General features: G+C 42.2%; 1 protein-coding gene across 1 annotated transcript in view; it reads right to left on the reverse strand.

Moving 5' to 3' along the window:
* The window catches only part of LOC132383593 (lysophospholipid acyltransferase 2-like), a 97,626-nt gene extending 79,349 nt beyond the window's left edge, over positions 1-18,277 (reverse strand). The window contains exons 1-2 of the mRNA XM_059954755.1: positions 17,958-18,277; positions 11,544-11,689 (exon numbers count right to left, since the gene is read on the reverse strand). Of these exons, the coding sequence (XP_059810738.1) occupies positions 11,544-11,689; positions 17,958-18,029 (218 nt within the window). The 5' untranslated portion in view covers positions 18,030-18,277. The remainder of the gene's footprint in view (positions 1-11,543; positions 11,690-17,957) is intronic.
* Between the last annotated feature and the right edge of the window lie 3,229 nt (positions 18,278-21,506).

The raw sequence follows: 21,506 nt of genomic DNA on the forward strand, positions 1-21,506 counted from the left end.
GAAAGACTATGGAACATGAACAGGGTGTACACTGTCCCAACAGTAATATCTACAACTGGTATCAACCCAAAGTCACTATCCGACAGCATTAAACTATTAGGGCTACACAGCAATATTTACGTAAATCTCCAGAAAGCCACAATACTAAGCACCTCTAGAATAGTCCAAAAGTTCCTTGCAATTGAGAAATGAGTGTAACTGTCTGTGGCCATTACTCAGGTTTTACCAGCCTGGGCTGAGAAAAAATAAAAACAATAATAAAGAAACAACAAGCTTCGAGAACATGAGATGAAGAGTCCTTGAAAGTGAGTCCATAGGTTGTGGGAACAAGTTAGTGATGGGGTGAGCAAAGTTGAATGAAGTTGTCCCCTCTGCCTGATGCAGTGAGAGGTAATAACTTGTTTTACTGTCTGGTCAAAATGACAAGTAACTCTCAAAGTCTGCATCGGTTGTTAGCCTGGTCTGTGCTCAAGTCCCGGCAGTGAAGTTTTGATCCATAACCATCTAACAGTATGGAATTCTTTGCCATAGGCAGCTGTGGAGGCCAAGTCTTTATGTATATTTAAGGCAAAGGTTGATAGATTCTTGTTTGGTCAGGGCATGAAGGGTTATGGGGAGAAGGCAGGAGATTGGGGCTGAAAGGAAAATTGGCTCAGCCATGATGAAATGGCTGAGCAAACTCGATGGGCCAAACGATAACCCAGATTGTAAAACTTAAACTAGATAAATTGGTGTTTTTCTTTCTGAAACCAAAGAACATAATAAACAATTATCAGTTGAAGTTCAACCCAGCAAAGAGTGATTTGATTCACTTTGGAAGGTCAAAGTTGAAGGGGGAATACAGAGTTAATGGCAGGATTCTAAGCAGTATGGAGGAACAGAGGGATCTTGGGTCCACATCCATATCTGATAGGGTCGCTGAGAAGGCTAATGGTGTGTTGGCTTTCATTAGTCAGGGGATTAATTTCAAGAGCAGTGAGATAATGTTGGAGCTCTATAAAACCCTGGTTAGACCACTCTTGAAGCATTGTGCTCAGTTCTGGTCACCTCATTATAGGAAGGATGTGGAAGCTTGAGAGAGGGCAGAGAGGAGGTTTATTGGAATGCTGCTTGGATTAACAAGCATGTCTTATGAAGATAAGTTGAGCAAGCTGGGCTTTTCTCTTTGGAGCAAGGGAGTGAGCATGTGACTTTATAGATCTGTACAAGATGATAAGAGGCATAGATCAAATGGACAGCCAGAGACTTTTTCCTTGGATGAAAATGGCTAATACAGGGGGGCATAATTTTTCAGTGATTAGAGGAATGTACGGATGGGATGTCAAGATTTTTTTTCTAAACTCAGAGCGGTGGGTGCATGGAATGCAGGTAGATGCAGTCACATGAGGGACATTTAAGAAACTCTTAGATAGCCCTCCATTTTTCCATCATCCATGTGCCTATGTGGAAGAGAAGGTTTAGATTGATCGGCACAATATCGTGGGCTGAATGGCCTGCACTGTCATGTTCTGTTGTATGTTCCAATGAGAAACTTACTTATTCACTGCCCGTCTGCTGCTGGCATTTAGGGCAGCAATGAAGATCCTACATCTCTGTCTGTCCATACCATCAAACACAGAGATAGAAGGATTCTTCATTGCTGTTTCTGTAACAGTTTTGTTTGACCAGTCAGAATTGTTAGTCCTGAGCTGAACCTGGAGAACGGGTGGACCACTCTTCATCTGTCCTTGATCTTTTGACCTGGGTGACCTGACCAAGTCCTAAAGCAGAGCTCTGACTCTAGCCAACATAGCTCTCCAGGTCACTGAAACATGCAAGGCTCCAAATCCTAAGACAAGGTTGTGGTTCTCTTGGAGGTGTAATCAGAAAAAGCTACGTATCTAGCAATAACATCAGTGAATCTTGTGACCGAGTGTGAGGGTAAGAGGAAACAAAACTTGGAGTGGTGTGTTGTAATCTGGAATGAATCAGCCAGACAGGTCACGGAGAAAGAATTATGATGGCTTCGAGAGGTAATTGGATACATTTCGTAGTGGCTAAAACAATTGCAGGAAAATGAGGAAAGAATAGGGGAATGAAGCCAAGGAAGTTGCTCTTTAAAGAACCTTCAGAGACACAATGAGGTAAATAGCTACCTTCCAAGGTGCAAACTAAGGATTAGTGTGACAAGCAAAGACTAGTCAGTTGTTGGGATATTTTTGCATCAGCATAAACAGCCAAAATCATTAATTTCATTTTCCCAACCTACATAGGAAGGACTAGAATGTGTAAACTGTAGGCCAGGTTCAATCCAAAAACAGTAGTAGCATTTTTCCAACAAAACAAGATCTACCCTTTGATCCCACCCATCAGCACAACTGGAAAGGCAGTCTATTAAATGTAGGCATAGATCAAAAAGGAAATTTTTTGGCACTTTAAGAAAATGAGCGATCAATAATTTTGTCGATCTGGCTACAGAGTCAGGGTTTGAAAAATAGGACTTTTGATTAGTCAAGGAAAGTCATGGCTCTCTGCTGTTCATTTTGGGAGGTATTTGCGATTCCCCACTCCCCCCCCCCCCCGCTGTGAAGGTCGGAATATATCTTATCGTCTTAAATAGACAAGAATTGGCCAGCTGACACAACACTGCAGCTGACAAACAGGAAAGTGTGTTATTACTAATTAGACGAGGATCAGTCCATTAGATCTTGGATGCCAAATGTGAAATTTGAATGTGTATCAACTGTAGATGAAAACATTTATTAAATATCAGGTGCAAAGAATTCTTGAAATATTTCTTTGTGCTTTCAGACTCAGCCTGAAGAAATTAAAATGAATTACTGTACTTTGGATACTCAGGCTGGAAAAATATTTGTGGTGATTCAATTATTGCAGACAATTCCTGTACCAAAGTTCAAAGCAAATTTATTATCAAAATACATATGTCATCACTTACAACCCTTAGATGAATTTTTTGTAGGCATACCTAGTAAGTATAAGAAACACAATAGAATCAATGAAAGACCGTATCCAACAGGTCGGGCAAACAACCAAAATGCAGGAGACAGCAAACAGTGTAAATACAAAAAGAATAATACTAATAATAAATAAATAAGCAATAAATAACTGGAACACAAGATGAAGAGTCCTTGAAAGAGAATCCATGGGTTGTGGGAACAGTTCAGGATTGGGGTGAGTGAAGTTATACCCTATAGTTCAAGAGCCCGATGGTTAAGGCATAATGACCATTCCTGGACCCGGTGGTATGCGTCTTGAGGCTCCTGTACCTTCTTCATGATGGCAGCAGTGAGAAGAAAGCATGGCCTGAGTGGAGGGGTCCGTGATAATGGACGCAGCTTTTCTGCAACAGCTCTCCATATAAGTGTGCTCAATGTTAGGAAGGGCTTCACCCATGATGGAAAAGGCTGTAGGATTTTTCATACCAGGACATTGGTGTTTCCATATCAGGAAAATGATGCAACCAGTCAGTATACTGTCCACCACACATTCGTAGAGGTTTGTCAATGTTTTAGAAGTCATGCTAAATCTTCACAAACTTCTAAGTAGAGGCATTACTGTGCTCTCTTTGTAATTGTGCTCACATGCAGGACCCAGGATAAATCCTCTGAAATGATAACACTGAGGAATTTGAAGTTGCTGATTCTGTCCACCTCAGATCCCCCGATGAGGCCTGGTTCATGGACCTCTGGTTTCCTCCTCCTGAAGTCAATAATCATCTCCTTGGTCTTGATGACATTGAGTGAGAGGTTGTTGTTGTGGCACCTGTCAGCCAGATTTTCAGTCTCCCTCCTATATACTGATTCATCATTCATTCATGGGGTTAAATATGTAGAAGGTTTGGGTGATCTTGAGAAGGTCATCAAAATTCAAGGTGCAATTAGCCCGATGGAAGTTCAAGGAGCTGGGTTAGGTACAGTAGACAGTGTTTTAAGCAAAGAGAGGAGGAATGGACTAAAAATTCTATACTTGAATGCGCGTAGTGTCAGAAATAAGACAGATGAGCTTGAAGCTCAGATGAAAATGGGGAACTACGATATTGTTGGGATAACGGAGACATGGCTGCAAGGGGATCAGGCCTGGGAATTGAGTGTACCAGGGTATACGTGCTATCGTAGAGACAGAAATATGGGAAGGGGGGTGGGGTGGCCCTGTTGGTGAGGAATGAGATTCAGCAAGAGGTGACTTGGGAACAGGGGAAGTAGAGTCTGTGTGGATTGAGCTGAGGAACAGTAAAGGTAAAAAGACCCTAATGGGTGTTGTGTACAGGCCCCCAAACAGTAGAGTGGATATTGGGTACAAGTTGATTAGGGAGTTAACATTGGCATGTGCTAAAGGTAATGCAGTCGTTATGGGAGATTTCAACATGCAGGTGAACTGGGAGAATCAGGTAGGTGCTGGACCCCAGGATAGGGAGTTTGTGGAGTGTCTAAGGGATGTATTTTTGGAACAGCTTGTGCTTGAGCCAACCAGGAACGAGGCTATTTTGGACTTGGTGATGTGTAATGAACAGGAATTGATAAGTGATCTTGAAGGAGCCATTAGGAAGTAGTGATCATAACAAGATAAGTTTTTATCTACAATTTGAGAGGGATAAGGGCAGATCAGAGGTGTCAGTGTTGCAATTAAATAAAGGAGACTACGGAGCCACGAGGGAAGAGCTGGCCAAAGTTAAATGGGCGGATGCCCTGGCAGGAAAGACAGTGGATCAGCAATGGCAGATATTCTTGGGGATAATACAAAAGATGCAAAAGCAGTTCATTCCAATGAGAAGAAAGGATTCAAAGACGGGGAAGGGGCCACAGTGGTTGACAAAGGAAGTCAGAGATTGTATAGCATTAAAGAAAAAGAAGTATGACAGGGCTAAGATGAGTGGGAATACAGATGATTGGGAAAGTTTCAAGGAACAGCAGATCTTAACTAAAAAAGCAATACGGAGAGAAAAAATCAGGTATGAGCTCAGTCTAGCCAGGAATATAAAAGGGGATAGCAAAAGCTTTTTTAGCCATGTGAAGAGAAGGAAGATAGTTAAGAACAATGTTGGCCCCTTGAAGAATGAATTGGGAGAAATTGTTATGGGAAACAGGGAAATGGCAACAGAATTTAATGCGTACTTTAGATCTGTCTTCACCAGGGAGAACACAAGCAATCTCCCAGATGTATGGATGGGCCAGGGTCAGAAGATATCAGAGGAATTGAGACAGATTGACATTAGAAAAGAAACTGTGATGAGTAGACTGGTAGGACTGAAGGCTAATAAATCCCCGGGCCCAGATGGTCTGCATCCGAGGGTTCTAAAAGAGGTGGCTCAGGAAATTGCGGATGCATTGGTAATCATTTTCCAATGTTCCTTAGATTCAGGATCAGTTCCTGAAGATTGGAGAGTGGCTAATGTTATCCCACTTTTCAAGAAGGGAGGGAAGGAGAAAACAGAGAACTATCGCCCTGTTAGCCTAACGTCAGTCGTGGGGAAGATGCTTGAGTCCATTATTAAGGACAAAATAGTGGCACATCTTGATGGCAGTAATAGGATTAGGCCGAGCCAGCATGGATTTACCAAGGGCAAATCATGCTTGACTAATCTGTTGGGAGTTTTTTTGAGGGTGTAACAAGGATGTTAGACGAGGGTAAACCAGTGGATGTTGTGTACCTAGATTTTCAGAAGGCATTCGAAAAGGTGCCACTTAGGAGATTGGTGAGTAAAATCAGAGCTCATGGCATTGGGGGCAGGGTTTCAACATGGATAGAAAACTGGTTGGCAGATAGAAAGCAAAGGGTAGCAGTGAATGGGTGTTTCTCGGACTGGCTGGAGGTGACTAGTGGGGTACCACAGGGCTCTGTATTGGGACCACAGCTCTTTACAATTTATGTCAACGATTTAGATGAGGGCATTGAAAACTATATCAGCAAGTTTGCTGACAATACTAAACTGGGTGGCAGTGTGACATGCGAAGAGGACGTTAGGAGAATACAGGGAGACTTGGATAGGCTGGGTGAGTGGGCAGATACTTGGCAGATGTCATTCAATGTGAATAAATGTGAAGTTATCCACTTTGGAAGCAGGAACAAGAGGGCAGAGTATTGGCTGAACGGTGTAGAGTTAGGTAAGGGAGAAATGCAAAGAGACCTAGGAGTCCTAGTTCACCAGTCAATGAAGGTGAATGAGCAAGTGCAACAGGCAGTGAAAAGGGCAAATGGAATGTTGGCCTTTATTACAAGGGGAATTGAGTACAAGAGCAAGGATGTCCTTTTGCATTTGTACAGGGCCCTGGTGAGACCACACCTGGAATATTGTGTACAGTTTTGGTCTCCAGGTTTAAGGAAGGACATTCTGGCAATTGAGGAAGTGCAGCGTAGATTCACTAGGTTGATTCCTGGGATGGCAGGGCAGAGAGATTGGAGAGATTGGGCTTGTACACACTGGAATTGAGGAGATTGAGAGGGGATCTGATTGAAACGTTTAAGATAATTAAAGGATTTGATAGGATTGAGGCAGGAAATATGTTCCAGATGTTGGGAGAGTCCAGTACCAGAGGGCATGGATTGAGAATAAGAGGTCAGTTATTTAAAACAGAGTTGAGGAAGAGCTTCTTCACCCAGAGAGTTGTGGAGGTGTGGAATGCACTGCCTCGGAAGATGGTGGAGGCCAATTCTCTGGATGCTTTCAAGAAGGAGCTAGATAGATATCTGATGGATAGGGGAATCAAGGGATATGGGGACAAGGCAGGGACTGGGTATTGATAGTGAATGATCAGCCATGATCTCAGAATGGTGGTGCAGACTTGAGGGGCCAAATGGTCTACTTCTGCACCTATTGTCTATTGTCTATCAGCAACTTCGATTCGGCCAATGGCAGTGGTGTCTTCATCAAACTCAAATATGGCATTGGAGCTGTGCTTAGCCACACAGTCATGAGTATATAACAAGTAGGCCAAGGGGCTAAGCACATGGCCTTGTGGTGAACCTGCACTCATCTGACTTATTGCTGTAAACTCTGAGAATAGCATTGGCATACGAATGCCGACAGCACTCCCATCTTCTTCCAGAGTTACAAGTTGACCACTAAAATGGAAAAACAGATCGAAATCCTAAATTGTACTCAGCTTTATGTTAATACATTTATGTTCCACTCATTTTCACATCAGACACAAGGGATCAAAGTACACATGGCACATTTGCCATATTTTCAGAGTCTGTAATGGACATTTTTTTCAATAAGGTGTTATTATACACACATACAGAAAATAACTATATCTAAACATATTGACTCTGTGGACAGTTTATTAGGGACACCTGTAATCCTGCTCATTAATACAAATATCAAATCAGCCAATCACATAGCAACAACTCAGTCCAGGAAAAACATACAGGCATGATCAAGAGGTTCAGTCGTGGTTCAGAACAAACATCAAAGTGGGGAAGAAATGTGACCTCAGTGACTCTGACTGTGGAATGATTGTTGGTGCCAGACAGGGTAGTTTGAGAATCATAAGAACTGCTGATCTCCTGGGATTTTCATACCTGGAGAAAGGTGTGATAAACAAAACTACATCCAGTGAGTGGTAGTTCTACTGGTAAAAACACCCTGTTAATGACAGAGGTCAGAGGAGAATGGCCAGACTGGTTTAGCCTGAAAGGAAGGCGACAGCAACTCAAATAGCCATGCATTGTAACAGCAGTGTGCAGAAGAACATCTCAGAATGCACAACACATTGAATATTGAAGTGGACAGGCTACAGCAACAGAAGAGCACATCGGGTTCCACTCCTGTACCCAAATATGTGGCCACTGATTGTGTGTGTGTCTGTGTGTGTACACACACACACACACACACACACACACACACTTTTCCCTTTCCCTCACCCCTTATGTGTATTTTTCCCTCAATATTAGGTCCTCTACCAAAGGTCTGGGAGCTTGAGTGTTCGGCATAGTTTCCTTGCTGTTTCTAGTAGTGCACTCGTCTGGACCAACATCTCAGATGTTGTTCCTGGGACTTGTTGGAGCCACTCTACCACTCCAGGTGTCACAATCTCAAGTACTCCTATCACCACCAGGATTACTCTGGCTTTAACCTTCCTCCACCTTTCTACCTGCACTTTCAAGCCCTGGTATTTCTCCAGCATCTCATATTCTCTCTTCCTGATGTTACTGTCATTCAGGATTGCCACATCTATTACTACTGCTGTTCCTTGTCTAGTATTACTATGACTGGCTGGTGGGCCAGTATCTGCTTGTCAGTCTGTATTTTGAAGCCCCACAGGGTCTTATTTCTGTCATTTTCCAACCCATATCCAGCATAGATGTTCCTGTACACAATCCCTGCAACGTGATTGTACCGTTCAGTGTATGCTGAACCTGCCTGCATCTTGCACCCTGCTAATACGTGTTGGATGGTTTCAGTGGATTCCTTGCACTGTCTGCATCGTGGGTCTTGTCTGACAGACCCCTGCTTCTATTGCTCTGGTGCTCAGTGCCTGTTCTTGTGCAGCGCCTCTGTGCTGTCCCTCAGCCCTGATATTTCCAGCCATTGGTAGAACTTATGTTGGTCACCTCTGATATTTAGCAATGGTACATCCCGTGCAGTGGCTTGTCCTGCCATGGCCTCTGGCTCTGCTTCACCCACTTCCTCTGCCTATATCCACACATACGTGCACAGACAATTACAAGAGTACATACACACAATTACATTCACGTGCATGTGAATGCCGACAGGCACTCCTACATTGGCTTATATTTTTATTGGTTCTTTATTCATCAGCCTATGTATCGGGGAGAAGGGTAGAAGGTTACATTGGCAGGGATGCAGTCATGAGTTTTCAGAGCAAATCCAAACTGCTTTTTATTTTTGCAAGAACAATGGAACAAAGAATTGTGACAGTTCAACAATAAATGAATCACTGGATTCACTACAATTTGTAGTAAGCAGGTAGATAAATTGAATGAGTTAGAATCATGCAGAATGAGGTGGTTTATTTTGTGTCATGAGACTATGCCAGCTTTTCAACAGAACCACATAATTATTCTCTCTTCCTCTGCATTTTCCTCACCACTCTTCACGTTACTCCTTAACTTCCATTTGATAGTTTCTAATGGATCTGTGTCTAGCAACTTTTCCAACAGTGCATACCAGATCACAACTTGTTACATAAAATAATTCACTGCATATCTGTTATAGTTCTCTTATAAACTTTAAATCTTTATCTCTCTCTTTATAGGGAGGACATCTTCACCAGGATCTGTCCTGGTCCCAGCACATTGATGCAATCATGAAGAAGGCACACCAACAACTATACTTCATCAGGAGTTTGAGGAGATTTGGTATGTCATCAAAGATTGTTGCAATTTTTTTTACAATGCAAGGTGGAATCATTCTGACTAATTACATCTGGTGTGGAGGCTCCAATGTACTGAGTTCTGTAGACTCAGCCAGTTCCACAATCATAACCCCTCCCCAATATCGAAGACATCTTGAAGAGGCAGTGCCTCAAGAAGGCAACATCCATCACTAAGGAACCTCACCGTTAGGGGCATGCCCTCTTCTCATCACCACCATCTGGGAGGAGGTATAGAGTGTGAGGACCCACACTCAATGATTCAGGAACAGCTTCTTCCCCTCTACCATCAGATTTCTGAATGGTCCATAAACACTACCTCTTTCACACTTTATTTTTATTGTAATTAGTATTTTTTTAATATTTGCTTTCACAAAAAGTAAGTTTCATGACATATATCAATGATAATAACCTGACACTGATGCTTATTACAAGCATTGTGTAGGAGGTACAGGAGCCTGAATATTCACACTCGTTTGGAACAGTTTTTTCTCCTCCGCCGTCACCCTCCAGCCTCTGTCCCATCCCCCCTCACTGTTCACTACTGGCAATCTTTCCTCTTCCCCTTCAGTCCTGATACAAAATCTCAACTCAAAACATCAATATATGTATTTTGCCTGCGCAGGTGCCATTCTATGAAAGGATCTGCAAAAAAATAATAAAAATAAACCGTCAGAAGCCAACACAGGCCAGGGGATGAATGTGCATATATATGGAGGAGGTATCATTCTCCCTTAAAAGCTTGTGTACCACTCTGACCATGGACCATGGGTTTGGCCTCGGTTTTATTAGTGACTTATTGCCACTGAGGGTGACAAGGTGAAGATACGTCCCTACCAAAGGAGGTTTAAGGCACTCCTTCCTTCCACTAGCCTGCAGGTTACCCTTGGGCAAAGTGTAACACCTGCTTTGTGCACCTCCCCACGCACCCCCTCCCCACCCCGATCAGGGTCAAGTGAAGCCATGGGAGCAGGTGGTGGATGGTTGAATGAACAACTGGTGCATATCACAAGTCCTGGTTATACAATCACTGACGCCAGGCAATCTCTGAAGAGTATTCATAACGTCTGGGGTCATCTGTCTTGTAAAGACACTGCCCAGAAAAAGGCAGTGGCAAAGTACTTCTGCAGAAAAATTTGCCAAGAACAGTCATGGTCATGAGACCATGATCGTCCACATCGTATGACATGGCACATGACAAGTGATTGCCATCGAGTCCTATTGTCATTACGAGGAAAGCAAGGCAGTGCCTCTATAGATGTGTGGTAGAGAGTATATTGACTGGTTACACCATGACCTGGTATGGAAACACCAAGCCTACAAGTCCAGAAAAGCCTACAAAAGGTCAAGTCTATTGTGGGTACAACCTTTTCCATCACTGAGCACATCTACATTGAGCGCTATTGTAGGAAAGCAGCATCCAACAAAGACCCCCACCATCCAGGCCACATTCTCTTCTCACAACTGCTATCAGGAAGATGGTACAGGTGCCCCAGAACCTCTACCATCAGGTTCAGGAGCAGTTATTAACCTTCAACCATTAGGCTCTTGAACCAAAGGCAGTAACTTCACTAACCCCAAAACTGAACTATTCCCAGAACCTATGGACTCACTTTCAAGGACTCTTCATCTCATGTTCTTGATACTGATTGCTTATTTATTTATCTTTCCTTTTACATTTGCACAGTTTGTTGTCTTTTACACATTGATTGTTTGTCTGACCTGTTGGGTATGGTATTTCTTTGATTCTATTGCGCTTCTTGTATCTACTGTGAATTCCCACAAGAAAACCAATCACAGGGCTGTATATGGTGACACATATGAACTTTGATAATAAACTTACTTTGAATTTTGAACTCCCAATGTTCTTCCAGTAGTGTGCATGTTTGGATCCCCATTCCAGCATCTGCAGTCTACAATATTTCACCTCCGGCTTGAGGAAAGTCAAGTTTAACTAGTTACAAACACTTTTTAAACCTGTTTATGTCTCAGTTTCCCAGTTCTGATGAAAGGCTTTTGATCCAAACTGTTAAGTCTATTTCTCTCTCCACTAATGCTGCCTGACCTGACAATGATATTACTATCATTGACTGTTCATGGTAAACCTCTTGCCTTTGTTACGGAAACCCACAATGCCAGGGCTTGGTTTCAATGAACTTGCACCTGAATCAGAAGAACAGGGCTAGTGACTGAATTAACACTACTGCTTACCTGCCAAAGCAGAAGAATGCAAAGTGAAGACCCAGAAGGGTGACCACCACATGCCTAATGACATGGCTGCTCTTGCTTGGGTGGAGGTAGTGCCGAAACAAGAAGGCTGCAAACAATCCAAAAACTTGGCACATGGCAAAATTTACCTGCAAAGAAAAAATATTCTGTGTAACTTTGTAATGCTTTAGATTGAAAAGAACATTCCCTCCACAATCTCCATCAGTACAGGTGTTCCACAAGGTTGTGTGCTGAGTCCCCGAGTTCACCTTACATTTCTGACTGTGTGGCTAAGCACAGCTCCAATGCCATATTCAAGCTCGCTGCTATCACAGTAGCTGGGCAAATCAAAGGTGGCAATGAATCAGCACATAGGAATGAGACTGACGATCTGGCTGAATGGCGCCACAACAACAATCTCTTATTCAATGTCAGCAAGAGCAAGAAGCTAATTACTGAGGAGAAATATCTCTTCTATGAGTCAATCCTCATCAAGAATCAGAAGTGGAGAGGATCTGCAACTTTAAATTGCTCGGTGTTAGCACTTCAGAGGATCTCTCTTGGGGCTAGCACATAAATGCCATTACAAAGGTATGACTGAACCTCTATCTTCATAATACTTTGCCAAACTTCTGTAGATGTGTAGTGGAGAGTATATTGACTGGCTGCATCACAGCCTGGAAACACCAATGCCCTTGAACAGAAAATCCTACAAAAAGCAGTGGATACAGCCTATTTCACCGTAGGTAAAGCCCTCTCTATCAATGAACACATCTACAAGGAGTGCTGTTGCAGGAAAGTAGCATCTGTCATCAAAAACCCTCATGTTCCAGGCCATGCTCTCTTCTCACTGCTGCCATCAGGAAGGTGGTACAGGAACCTGAGGACCCAGACCACCAGGTTCAGGAACAGTTACTCAACCATCAAGCTCCTGAACCAGAGGTGAAAACTTCACTCACCCATCACTCAATTAATTCCCCAACCTATGTACTTTCTTTTAAGGACTCTACAACTTATGATCTTGATACTTATTGCTTATTATCCATGATCTTTTTTGGTATTTGCACAGTTTGTTGTCTTTTGCACATTGATTGTTTCAACACCTTGGTGGTGTGTGCATTTTTTCATTGATTCCTTTGTATTTACTGTGAACATCCACAGGAAAATCCATCTCAGGGTTGTACTTTGAAAAAGATTTACGTTTACGTGGCAGCATTAACACAAGAAAATGTCTCAAGGTGCTTCATTGGAGCAATTATCAAATTAATTAGCACCAAGTCATATCACAGAGGAACTACTGGGACCAAGAGAGATCCAGCAAGCAGAATGTAGGACACATCTTAGAGAAGGTCAGAAATCAATGCTAAGGCTGGGAATTCAAGCAGTCCCTGTCTATACAAGACAAGGTGCAGTCACTTTGCTGGAATGACCGAAAACCGGGATGCTCACAGGGGTGGAGAAACGTTTAACAGGGAGAGGCCAGTCTGAAGAGGGGTTTTCAAAAGGAATGCTATTTTTAAAAACATAATCTGGAGACAACATAGGTCCGAGTTTGTTAAGTGTGGCAGCAGAGCATTGTCCTTTAAGAACAGGTGTTGAAATCCAGATCATGAACTACGGATTGCATCTGCTTTTTAACCAGCTTGTGGTCACTTCTGATGAATCATAACATGAAGATATCAACTTTGTTGATAATACTTCTGAAATTATGTTACAATATTAGAGAAATATAAACACAAGTTCTTGTAACAAGAGAGATTCTACTATTTCATTAAGTACAATCAATTCCCAATTTGTGGGAGAAACAGGGATAAGATTACCAATTGTGTTTTCATGCTGTGTAATACACAAGTATCAATGCTCGGTAATCTCTCGGTTCACTGGAATGCAACAGAAGTTTCTTGTCACAATGAGATGATTCATTTACCTCACCAGTATTTGTTAAACACGAGATCAACTCAGAACAGGAACAAGTGGCGAGTCAGTCAATGGTTATTATAACATTTCTCAACTGATCCATCTGATCTCCATAGTATGGGTTGTTACTCCAGCAATTTGACAGCTTTCTCCTCAATTCCAGTCATAAGACGCACGAGCAGACTTGAGTCATTCAACCCATCAATTCTTCTCCAGCATTCAGTTATAGCCGATTTATTTTCCCTCTCAACCCCATAACCTCTGATGCCCTTACTAATCTAAAACCTACAGCCTTCATTTTAAATATATCCAATGACCTGACCTCCACAGTCATCTGCGGCAATGAATTCCACACATCATCCTCTGGCTAGAAATTCCTCTTCATCTGTCCTAAAGGGACATCTTTCCATCCTGAAGCTGTGCCTAGACTCCCCTGCTATTGGAAACACCTTCTCATATCCACTCTTTCTAGGCCTTTCAAAATTCAATAGGGTTCAATGAGATCCCTCTTCATTCTTCTAAGTTCCAGCAAGTACAGGCCTAGAGGCATCAAACACTCCTCATACATTAACCTTTTCATTCCCTAACTTCAGTTTACTGAGGCCCAATACCACACTCATTTCAATGCTGCCTTAAAGTCACAGGCAGTTGTTCGCACTTTACCTCTGGAATACAGTTCTTTGGTGCATGCTCTCTCCTCGACACTAGTCCACAAGACCATAAGGCACAGGAGCAGAATCAGCCTATTTGGCCCATTGAGTCTGCTCTGCCATTCAATCACCTGGTTCAAGGGTGCAATGGGGTTTGGAGCCGAGAGGGCTTGGCAAAACCCAATTGGTTATCATTAGCTAATGCTGAATAGGTACCATTAGATAGCATCCTCAATGACACCTACTGTCATTGGCTAACAACTGAGAGTAGGCTGATATCGACTAGTTGGGTCAGGCTCAGCCTTCGCTTTTTAAAAAAACCTGTATATCCCTGGGCAATTTTCCAGTGTAGGTGAATTATCCGTGTTGTTATGATTGGAACCCATCATATGTATGATCTGTTTACCCATTAGCATAGGCACACAGTGGCCATCTACAAACTGGAACACACACTTGGTCCTCAGATGTCACAAGCTCACGTCCAACTTCAGAGATACAGACACATAATCCAGTACACCTCACACATCACTGCCGAGTTCTTCACTGTCACAGGCGGCATTCTTCAGATGATCTTAAATTGAAACCCACTATGTCATTTCAGACAGGAGTTCAGAATCAGATTTAATGTCACCAGCATATGCCATGAAACTTCTTGTTATGCGGCAGCAGTACTTTGCAATACATAATTTTAAAAATGAATTAAATACATCAAACTTAAATTAAGTAGAGTAAAAATGGGGAAAAAAGTGAGGTCATGTTAATGGGTTCAGTGTCCATTCAGAACTCAGTTGGCAGAGGGGGAAGAAGCTGTTCCTGAACTGCTGAGTGTGTACCTTCAGGCTCCTATACCTCCTTCCTGATGGTAGCAATCAGAATAAGGCATGACTTGGGTGATGGGGGGGCCTTAATGATTGATGCCACCTTCTTGAGTCATTGCTCCTTGAAAATCTCCTGAAAACATTGGAGGCTCATGCCCACAATGGAACTAACTGAGTTTACAACTCTCCGCAGCTTACTTCGATCCTGTGCAGTACACACCTCCTCATACCAGACAATGCAGTTAATTGAACAATGGCTTTCTTCCCAGTATCAGAGACGACATTACTCTGTCTACCAGTACATCTAGTCATATCACACTGTTATCTGTATGCACGCTGCTTGGCACATCTCTGACAACTGCAACAGGGATTTTACTTCAGGCATATTTCATTGGCTGTGAAACGAATTACTATAAGTCCTTGGACCATGAAAGATGCTGTATAAATGAAAGCCTGTCTCTATTCATAGATTCAGAATTAGGTTCAACATCACTGCTGTATGTCATGAAATGCGTTGTTTTACAGCAGCAGTACATTGTAATATATAATAACTACAAATTACAAGTATATATAGAATGTATATAGTCTACATGAGTTCATTGTCCATTCAGAAATCTGACAGTGGAGAGGAAGAAGCTGTTCCTGATGCATTGAGTGTGTCTTCAGGCTCCTGTACCTCCTTCCTGATGGTTGCAATGAGAAAAGGGCATGTCCTGGGTGATGGGAGTCCTTACTGATGGATGCTGCCTTTTTGAGGCATTGCTTTTTGAAGATGCTGAATCAGTAATCCAGCACCTTACAACTTCAGATTGTGCAGAGTATTCTGGAGCATAGAAATCACTGTGGGGGAGCCTACAGTGCACCATATGAACATAACTACTGCAAGTTGTGATGCTAGTCCATTCACACTCCAGAGAATATATCAGACCTCAAACTGTGATACAACAAACTCAATCCAGTAGCAGTGCATATGGGCCCAAAGATCTACTCCAAGACTTAAAACTTGATTTGTCTTGGCTTTCCTGTGCTTAAATCATCATAGACCAGGAGCTAACTGGGAGACATTATGGGTCAGCTCAACAGAAGGATGTAGCTTTTTAGATAAAATATATGGGTTAAGCTTCTTACAGGCACAGTTCAATTTGAATTCATTGTTTTGCCACAGAAGGTCATCCCACATATGAAAATAACATCCTCCAATTTTAGGTATACCAGCTACACAATTTTAAAAAGTTTGTTCTGATGAAAAAATACAAATATTCTCCTCTCCTATCAGATTCCTTCCTCTCTAGCCCTCGATGTTTCCCACCCTCCTGGCTTCACCTATCACCTTCCAGCTCGCCTCTTTCCGCTCCCCATCTTCTCATTCTTGAAGAAGGGTCTTGGCTTGAAAGATTGACTGTTTACATATTTCCATAGATGCTGCCTGGCCTGTTGAATTCCTCCAACACCTTGTGAGTTTTGGTTTAGATTTACAACCTTATTTTGAAGGAACACAAAATCTTTAAATCAACAGGGCTATCTGCTTATTACTTAATTAAACAAAGCAAATAGCTTTAGAAATTTGTGTAAAAATATATATTTAAAAGTAATGTAAAACCATGAGACACAGGAGCAGAATTAGGCCATTCAGCCCATTGAGTCTGCTCATCATGGTTGATTTATCATCCCTCTCAACCCCATTCTCCTGCCTGCTCCCTGTAACCTTCGACACTAATCAAGAACTTTTCAACCTCTGTTTTCAAAATTACCCATTGGCTCGGTTTCCACAGTCATCTGTGTCAATGAATTCCACAGATTCACCACCCTCTGGCTAAAGAAATTCCTCATCTCAGTTCTAAAGAGGCACATTTGTGCTACGAATCTGACCTTTGGTCCTTGTCTCCTCCACTCTTGGAAACATCTTCACAAGGCCCACTCCATCTAGGCCTTTCAATGTTCCAGAGGTTTCAGTGAGATCACCCCTCATTCTTCTAAACTCCAGAGTGTACAAGCCCAATGTCATCAAATACTGCTTATATGTTAACCCATTAGTTCCCAAACTCATTTTCATGAACCTCCTCTGGACCTTCTCCAATGCCAGAACACCCTTTCTTAGATAAGGAGGCAAAACTGCTCACCATATTCTCACACAATATTCAATAATGAATAAATACTTCAATTGTAGCTAGATAACAAGGATGCGTCTCCATTTAACTAGCACCTCTGCTGTCAAAATACTTGCCAACTGGTATTTAAGGAAGTGAATTGTTCACAACCTCAAGTCACCTTTTCCTACAAGTTTCCTAATGCAGAGGAACACCTTGCAGTCAGAATCCATTTAGGGCTTTTTTTTTTGGTAAAAAAACTGCCCAAGACAACAGAATTCTTGGTCAGAAAAAAACAACTTCAGTTAAATATTTATTGAAATGTCCACTCCCTTTAAAGATGTCCACTCCTTCCAAACCACACTAAATATCAGCTTAGCTTCTGTACCCAAGTGTCCAGAGCTGAACATAAACCCTCAATTAGTACTGTTTCAGTCAACTACTTGGTCTTTATATTATGCCTCTCTTAAAATGCCACAGCCAATTAAGCACTCTTGTAATTGTGGTCATGGTTATAATGCAGGAAATGTAGTCTGAATACAGCAACTTCCAAGAAATAGCAACTAAGTTATTACAGAGAGCAGTTTTAAAAGATTTCTTTAAAGGATAAGTTCTGGAAAAGTACTCCCAAAAATATCATGAGACCTATAACCCAAGAAATGGGCTTAATTGTAACAGTTGACTTCAAACGTGATATCTATAATAGCGTGTTGCCTCTCAGAGTCAGTCTGATCGTAATAGTGAATTTTCTGGACTTGGGCTTAAACCACACAAGCTTCTGACACAGAACCGTCGACTGAATCAAAGCTAACAACAAACCAAACTCTGTCCCTGAGGCTAAATAATAGCCATGTTTTACCAAGATCGGAATGACATCTTTGGGAAAACATAAACAGTTTCATTCACACATAAATGTCCTAAAGCGGAATTTTCTCAAGTTAATACCTGTTCTATGGGTAAACGGAGCCACTCGCTCAGAGGCAGAAGCAGATCGGACCCACAACTATTCGACCGCATTCTTGCACCGGAGTCTGTGCGGCGTGTACTGAAATCACTCCTCAGTCACCTGTAACCAACACGCTCCTCACCTGCAACTTCCAAACTCGAACCGCGCACAAACTTGCGGCTCCACCCTAGTCTGACGCGTGCTTCCGGGGCGAACTTCATTCGCCCAAAGTTTGAGACTTTCACTGGTGAACGTCATAATTTCCAAAGCAGGGGGTGGGGTGAGTGAGCGCAGAAATCTTTTAACGGCAACCTAAGCACAAAAGGATTCCGCACGGGATATTTCTTCGGTCCGTATTTCGTGTGCCGGGCTTTGAGACAACTGTTACTACAGCGCCCCCTTTTGGTTATTTATTCATAACATCCCTGCAGGTTCCGAGCAGTAACTATTCTTATCCAGCACTGGACTGAAGTTCACCAACTGATTATAAATAGGACGCTTTATCCTTTTTACAAGAAAGAGAAACGCTGCTGAAAATATGAAATAGACTATCTAATCTAAAGGACAAATTTTATATTTAAAGAGCAAAATATTCAAAAACGAAGAGAACGGCCCAGTGGACTCTTCTGATATGAGTGGACGTCAGGTTTAGCCTTGAGCTAACTGAACGGCGGAATAGGTTCGACGGGCCGAATGCTCCCCTTGTTTGAAGAAAGATAAACAGTTCATGTTTACATGTTATTGGAAGGCTTAGATAGAGTGGATGTGGAGTGGATGTTTCCTATAGTGGGGGAGTCCAATACCAGAGGGCTCAGCTCAGAATAGGGCAATGCCCCTTTGGAACAGAGATGAGGAGGGAATTCTCTAGAATCTGTAGAATTCATTTCCACTGATGGCTGTGGAGGCCAGGTCATTGGGTATATTTAAAGTGGAGGTTGATGGGTTTGCCATGACTGTTTTTGGCATATTTTTCTACAGAAGTAGTTTGCCATTGCCTTCTTCTGGGCAGACAGGCGACCCCAGCCATTATCAATACTCTTCAGAGATTGTCTGCCTGGTGTCAGTGGTCACATAACCAGGACTTGAGATGTGCACCAGCTACTCATACAATCTCCTGCTCCCATGGCTTGACATGACCCTGATCACAGAGCTAAGCAGATTGTCTGAGGGAAAGAGTGACTTACACCTCTTTTGGTAGAAATGTACCTCCACGCTCCCACTCAAATAGATAGTTTAAATAGCATGACAGAAAGTCCAGACCATAGTAGAACTGCTGGTGGGACACTGCTTTGTAAAGAACATAATCCCGTGAAAAGTATATTATTCACAGTGCATAATCACAAGCAGATTTTCAGCTCAATTAATAGTTTACAATAACAACAACCTGGTTCAGAATGTTCCACGCAGGGTAGAATGTATGACCAGTTGTAAATGCACATTACAGTGGAACGGATAAGGTAGATTCCCATCACTCTCCATGATCCAATGTCCCATCTATCCTCTCAAGTGCCTGGAAATATCCCATGACAGAATCCTAAGAAATATGGGAGAGTTCTTCCAATAGATGGGATAATATTTAACCATCAATTGACACCACTGAAAACAAACAGGTTATCAAATTACTATTTGTGGGTACACTGCAAAAGTTGCTTGTCATTTTGTCTAAGCAACATCAGTAGCTGCACTTTAAAACTTACGGTTTTGCCTATCATTTATCCTGGAGTTGTGAAATGATGCTTCTTAAATATGAATGTTTCAGTTTGCAGAAAGGTGCACAAATAAAATGCTGCAAGAACACAGTATCTGTGGAAAGGAATAAACTGTCGATGTGCATTTCCACAGAGCTTTCCTCAAAGCACAAGTCAAAGGTGTTTTGGTTTTGATTTATTGTTGTCACATGTACCGAGATACATTGAAAAGCTTGTCTTGCACACTGTTCACACAGATCAAATCATTGCACAAAGCATTCAGCTAGAATAATGTAAAGCAATATCAATGCAGAATAAAGTGAATAAGCTTCCAAAAAAGTACAATGTATTTACATGATAAGCTGTAAGATCATAATGAGGTAAATTGTGAGACCAATAGACCATCTTATCATACAAGAGGTCTATTCAAGAGTCTGATAACAGTGGCCTTGACCTTGAAGCTGTCCTTGACTGTAGTGGGACATGCTTTCAGGCGTCTGTATCTTCTGCCTAATAGAAGAGAGGAGAAGAGCAACTGACTGCCGGGCGGGTTGGAGTCTTTGATTATGCTGGCTGGCTGACTGCCTTACTGAGTCTGAGAGAAGTATAAACAGAGTGCATAGAGGGCAGGCTGAAGATGGTTTTATGGTTGCATAACTTCATAATAACATTAAAAAGTTCAGAGCCATCAGGAACAAACTGGTCCTCTTTATTGGTAACAGCTAAACAACCCTTCTATAAACTGGAATGTTGTGCAGAAAATCCTATTTAATATTGCCTACAGAGTTCACTGGAAGTTCACCAAGATTTCTGATGCAGGAGCTCACCAAACACACACCTACTGTCACTCAAAAGGACAAGAGTAAGAGAGAAATGGGAACACTATTGCCTCCAGGGCAATTTCCAATTCACACCCCATCCTGATGAACATATTCCAAATAATCTTTCAGGATATTATACTGAAGTCCTGGAGAACTCTGTCCAGCAGAACTGAGAAAGCTCCTTCATCATTTAGCTTGCAATTGTTTGCCTTCACTCTTTTAGCTGCAAATAGGACTGAAGAATTAATGCCAGCCTTACTGATGTTATTGCATCCTGTATTCTTGGGTGGCAGGATGGTGATACGCCTCTACCAAAGGAGGCGTAAGGCACACCTCCCCTCTGCTAGCCTGCAGTAACCCTTGGGCAAGGTGCGCCACCTGCTTAGCCCCCTGATCAGTGTCACGTAACGCCATGGCAGTAGGTGGCAGATAGTGCACATCACAAGTCCTGGTTATGCAAACACTGACAATAGGCAGGCAATCTCTGAAGAGTATTGATAATGGCTGGGGTCACCCATCTTGTAAAGACACTGCCCAAAAGAAGGCAATGGCAAGCCACTTATGTAGAAACAATTGCCAAGAACAATCATGGTCATTGAATGACCATGATTGCCCATATCATACAATATGGCTCACAATGAGTGAACAAGCATAAGAGGACATTAAGATAGTTAAAGTTGGTTTTAGAGAACATCCCAAATGAAGAGAAGTAGAGAGGAAGAAAACTGGGGAAAGATTAGCAAAGTTAAGGGTTTTGATAGTGAAAGATATGGTTGCTACAGGCAGAACAATAAAACATGTGATAGCTGAAAACCTAGAAATTCTCAGGGGATTGAGGATCTGCAGGAATTTACAGAAATGGGGGGGGGGGGAGGGTAAAGAAGGATTTGAAAACAGGGATTAGAGCTTTGAAATTGAGATTACTCCAATCTGACATCAGAGAAGTATTAGGTTAACAGGACATATTCCAAGTTAGGAAAATAGAACGAAGAATGTTGGATGATTTCAAGTTCAAGTTGAGTGGATGTCGAAGAAGTGT

Source organism: Hypanus sabinus, chromosome 30, assembly GCF_030144855.1.
Source record: "Hypanus sabinus isolate sHypSab1 chromosome 30, sHypSab1.hap1, whole genome shotgun sequence".
Classification (NCBI taxonomy): domain Eukaryota; kingdom Metazoa; phylum Chordata; class Chondrichthyes; order Myliobatiformes; family Dasyatidae; genus Hypanus; species Hypanus sabinus.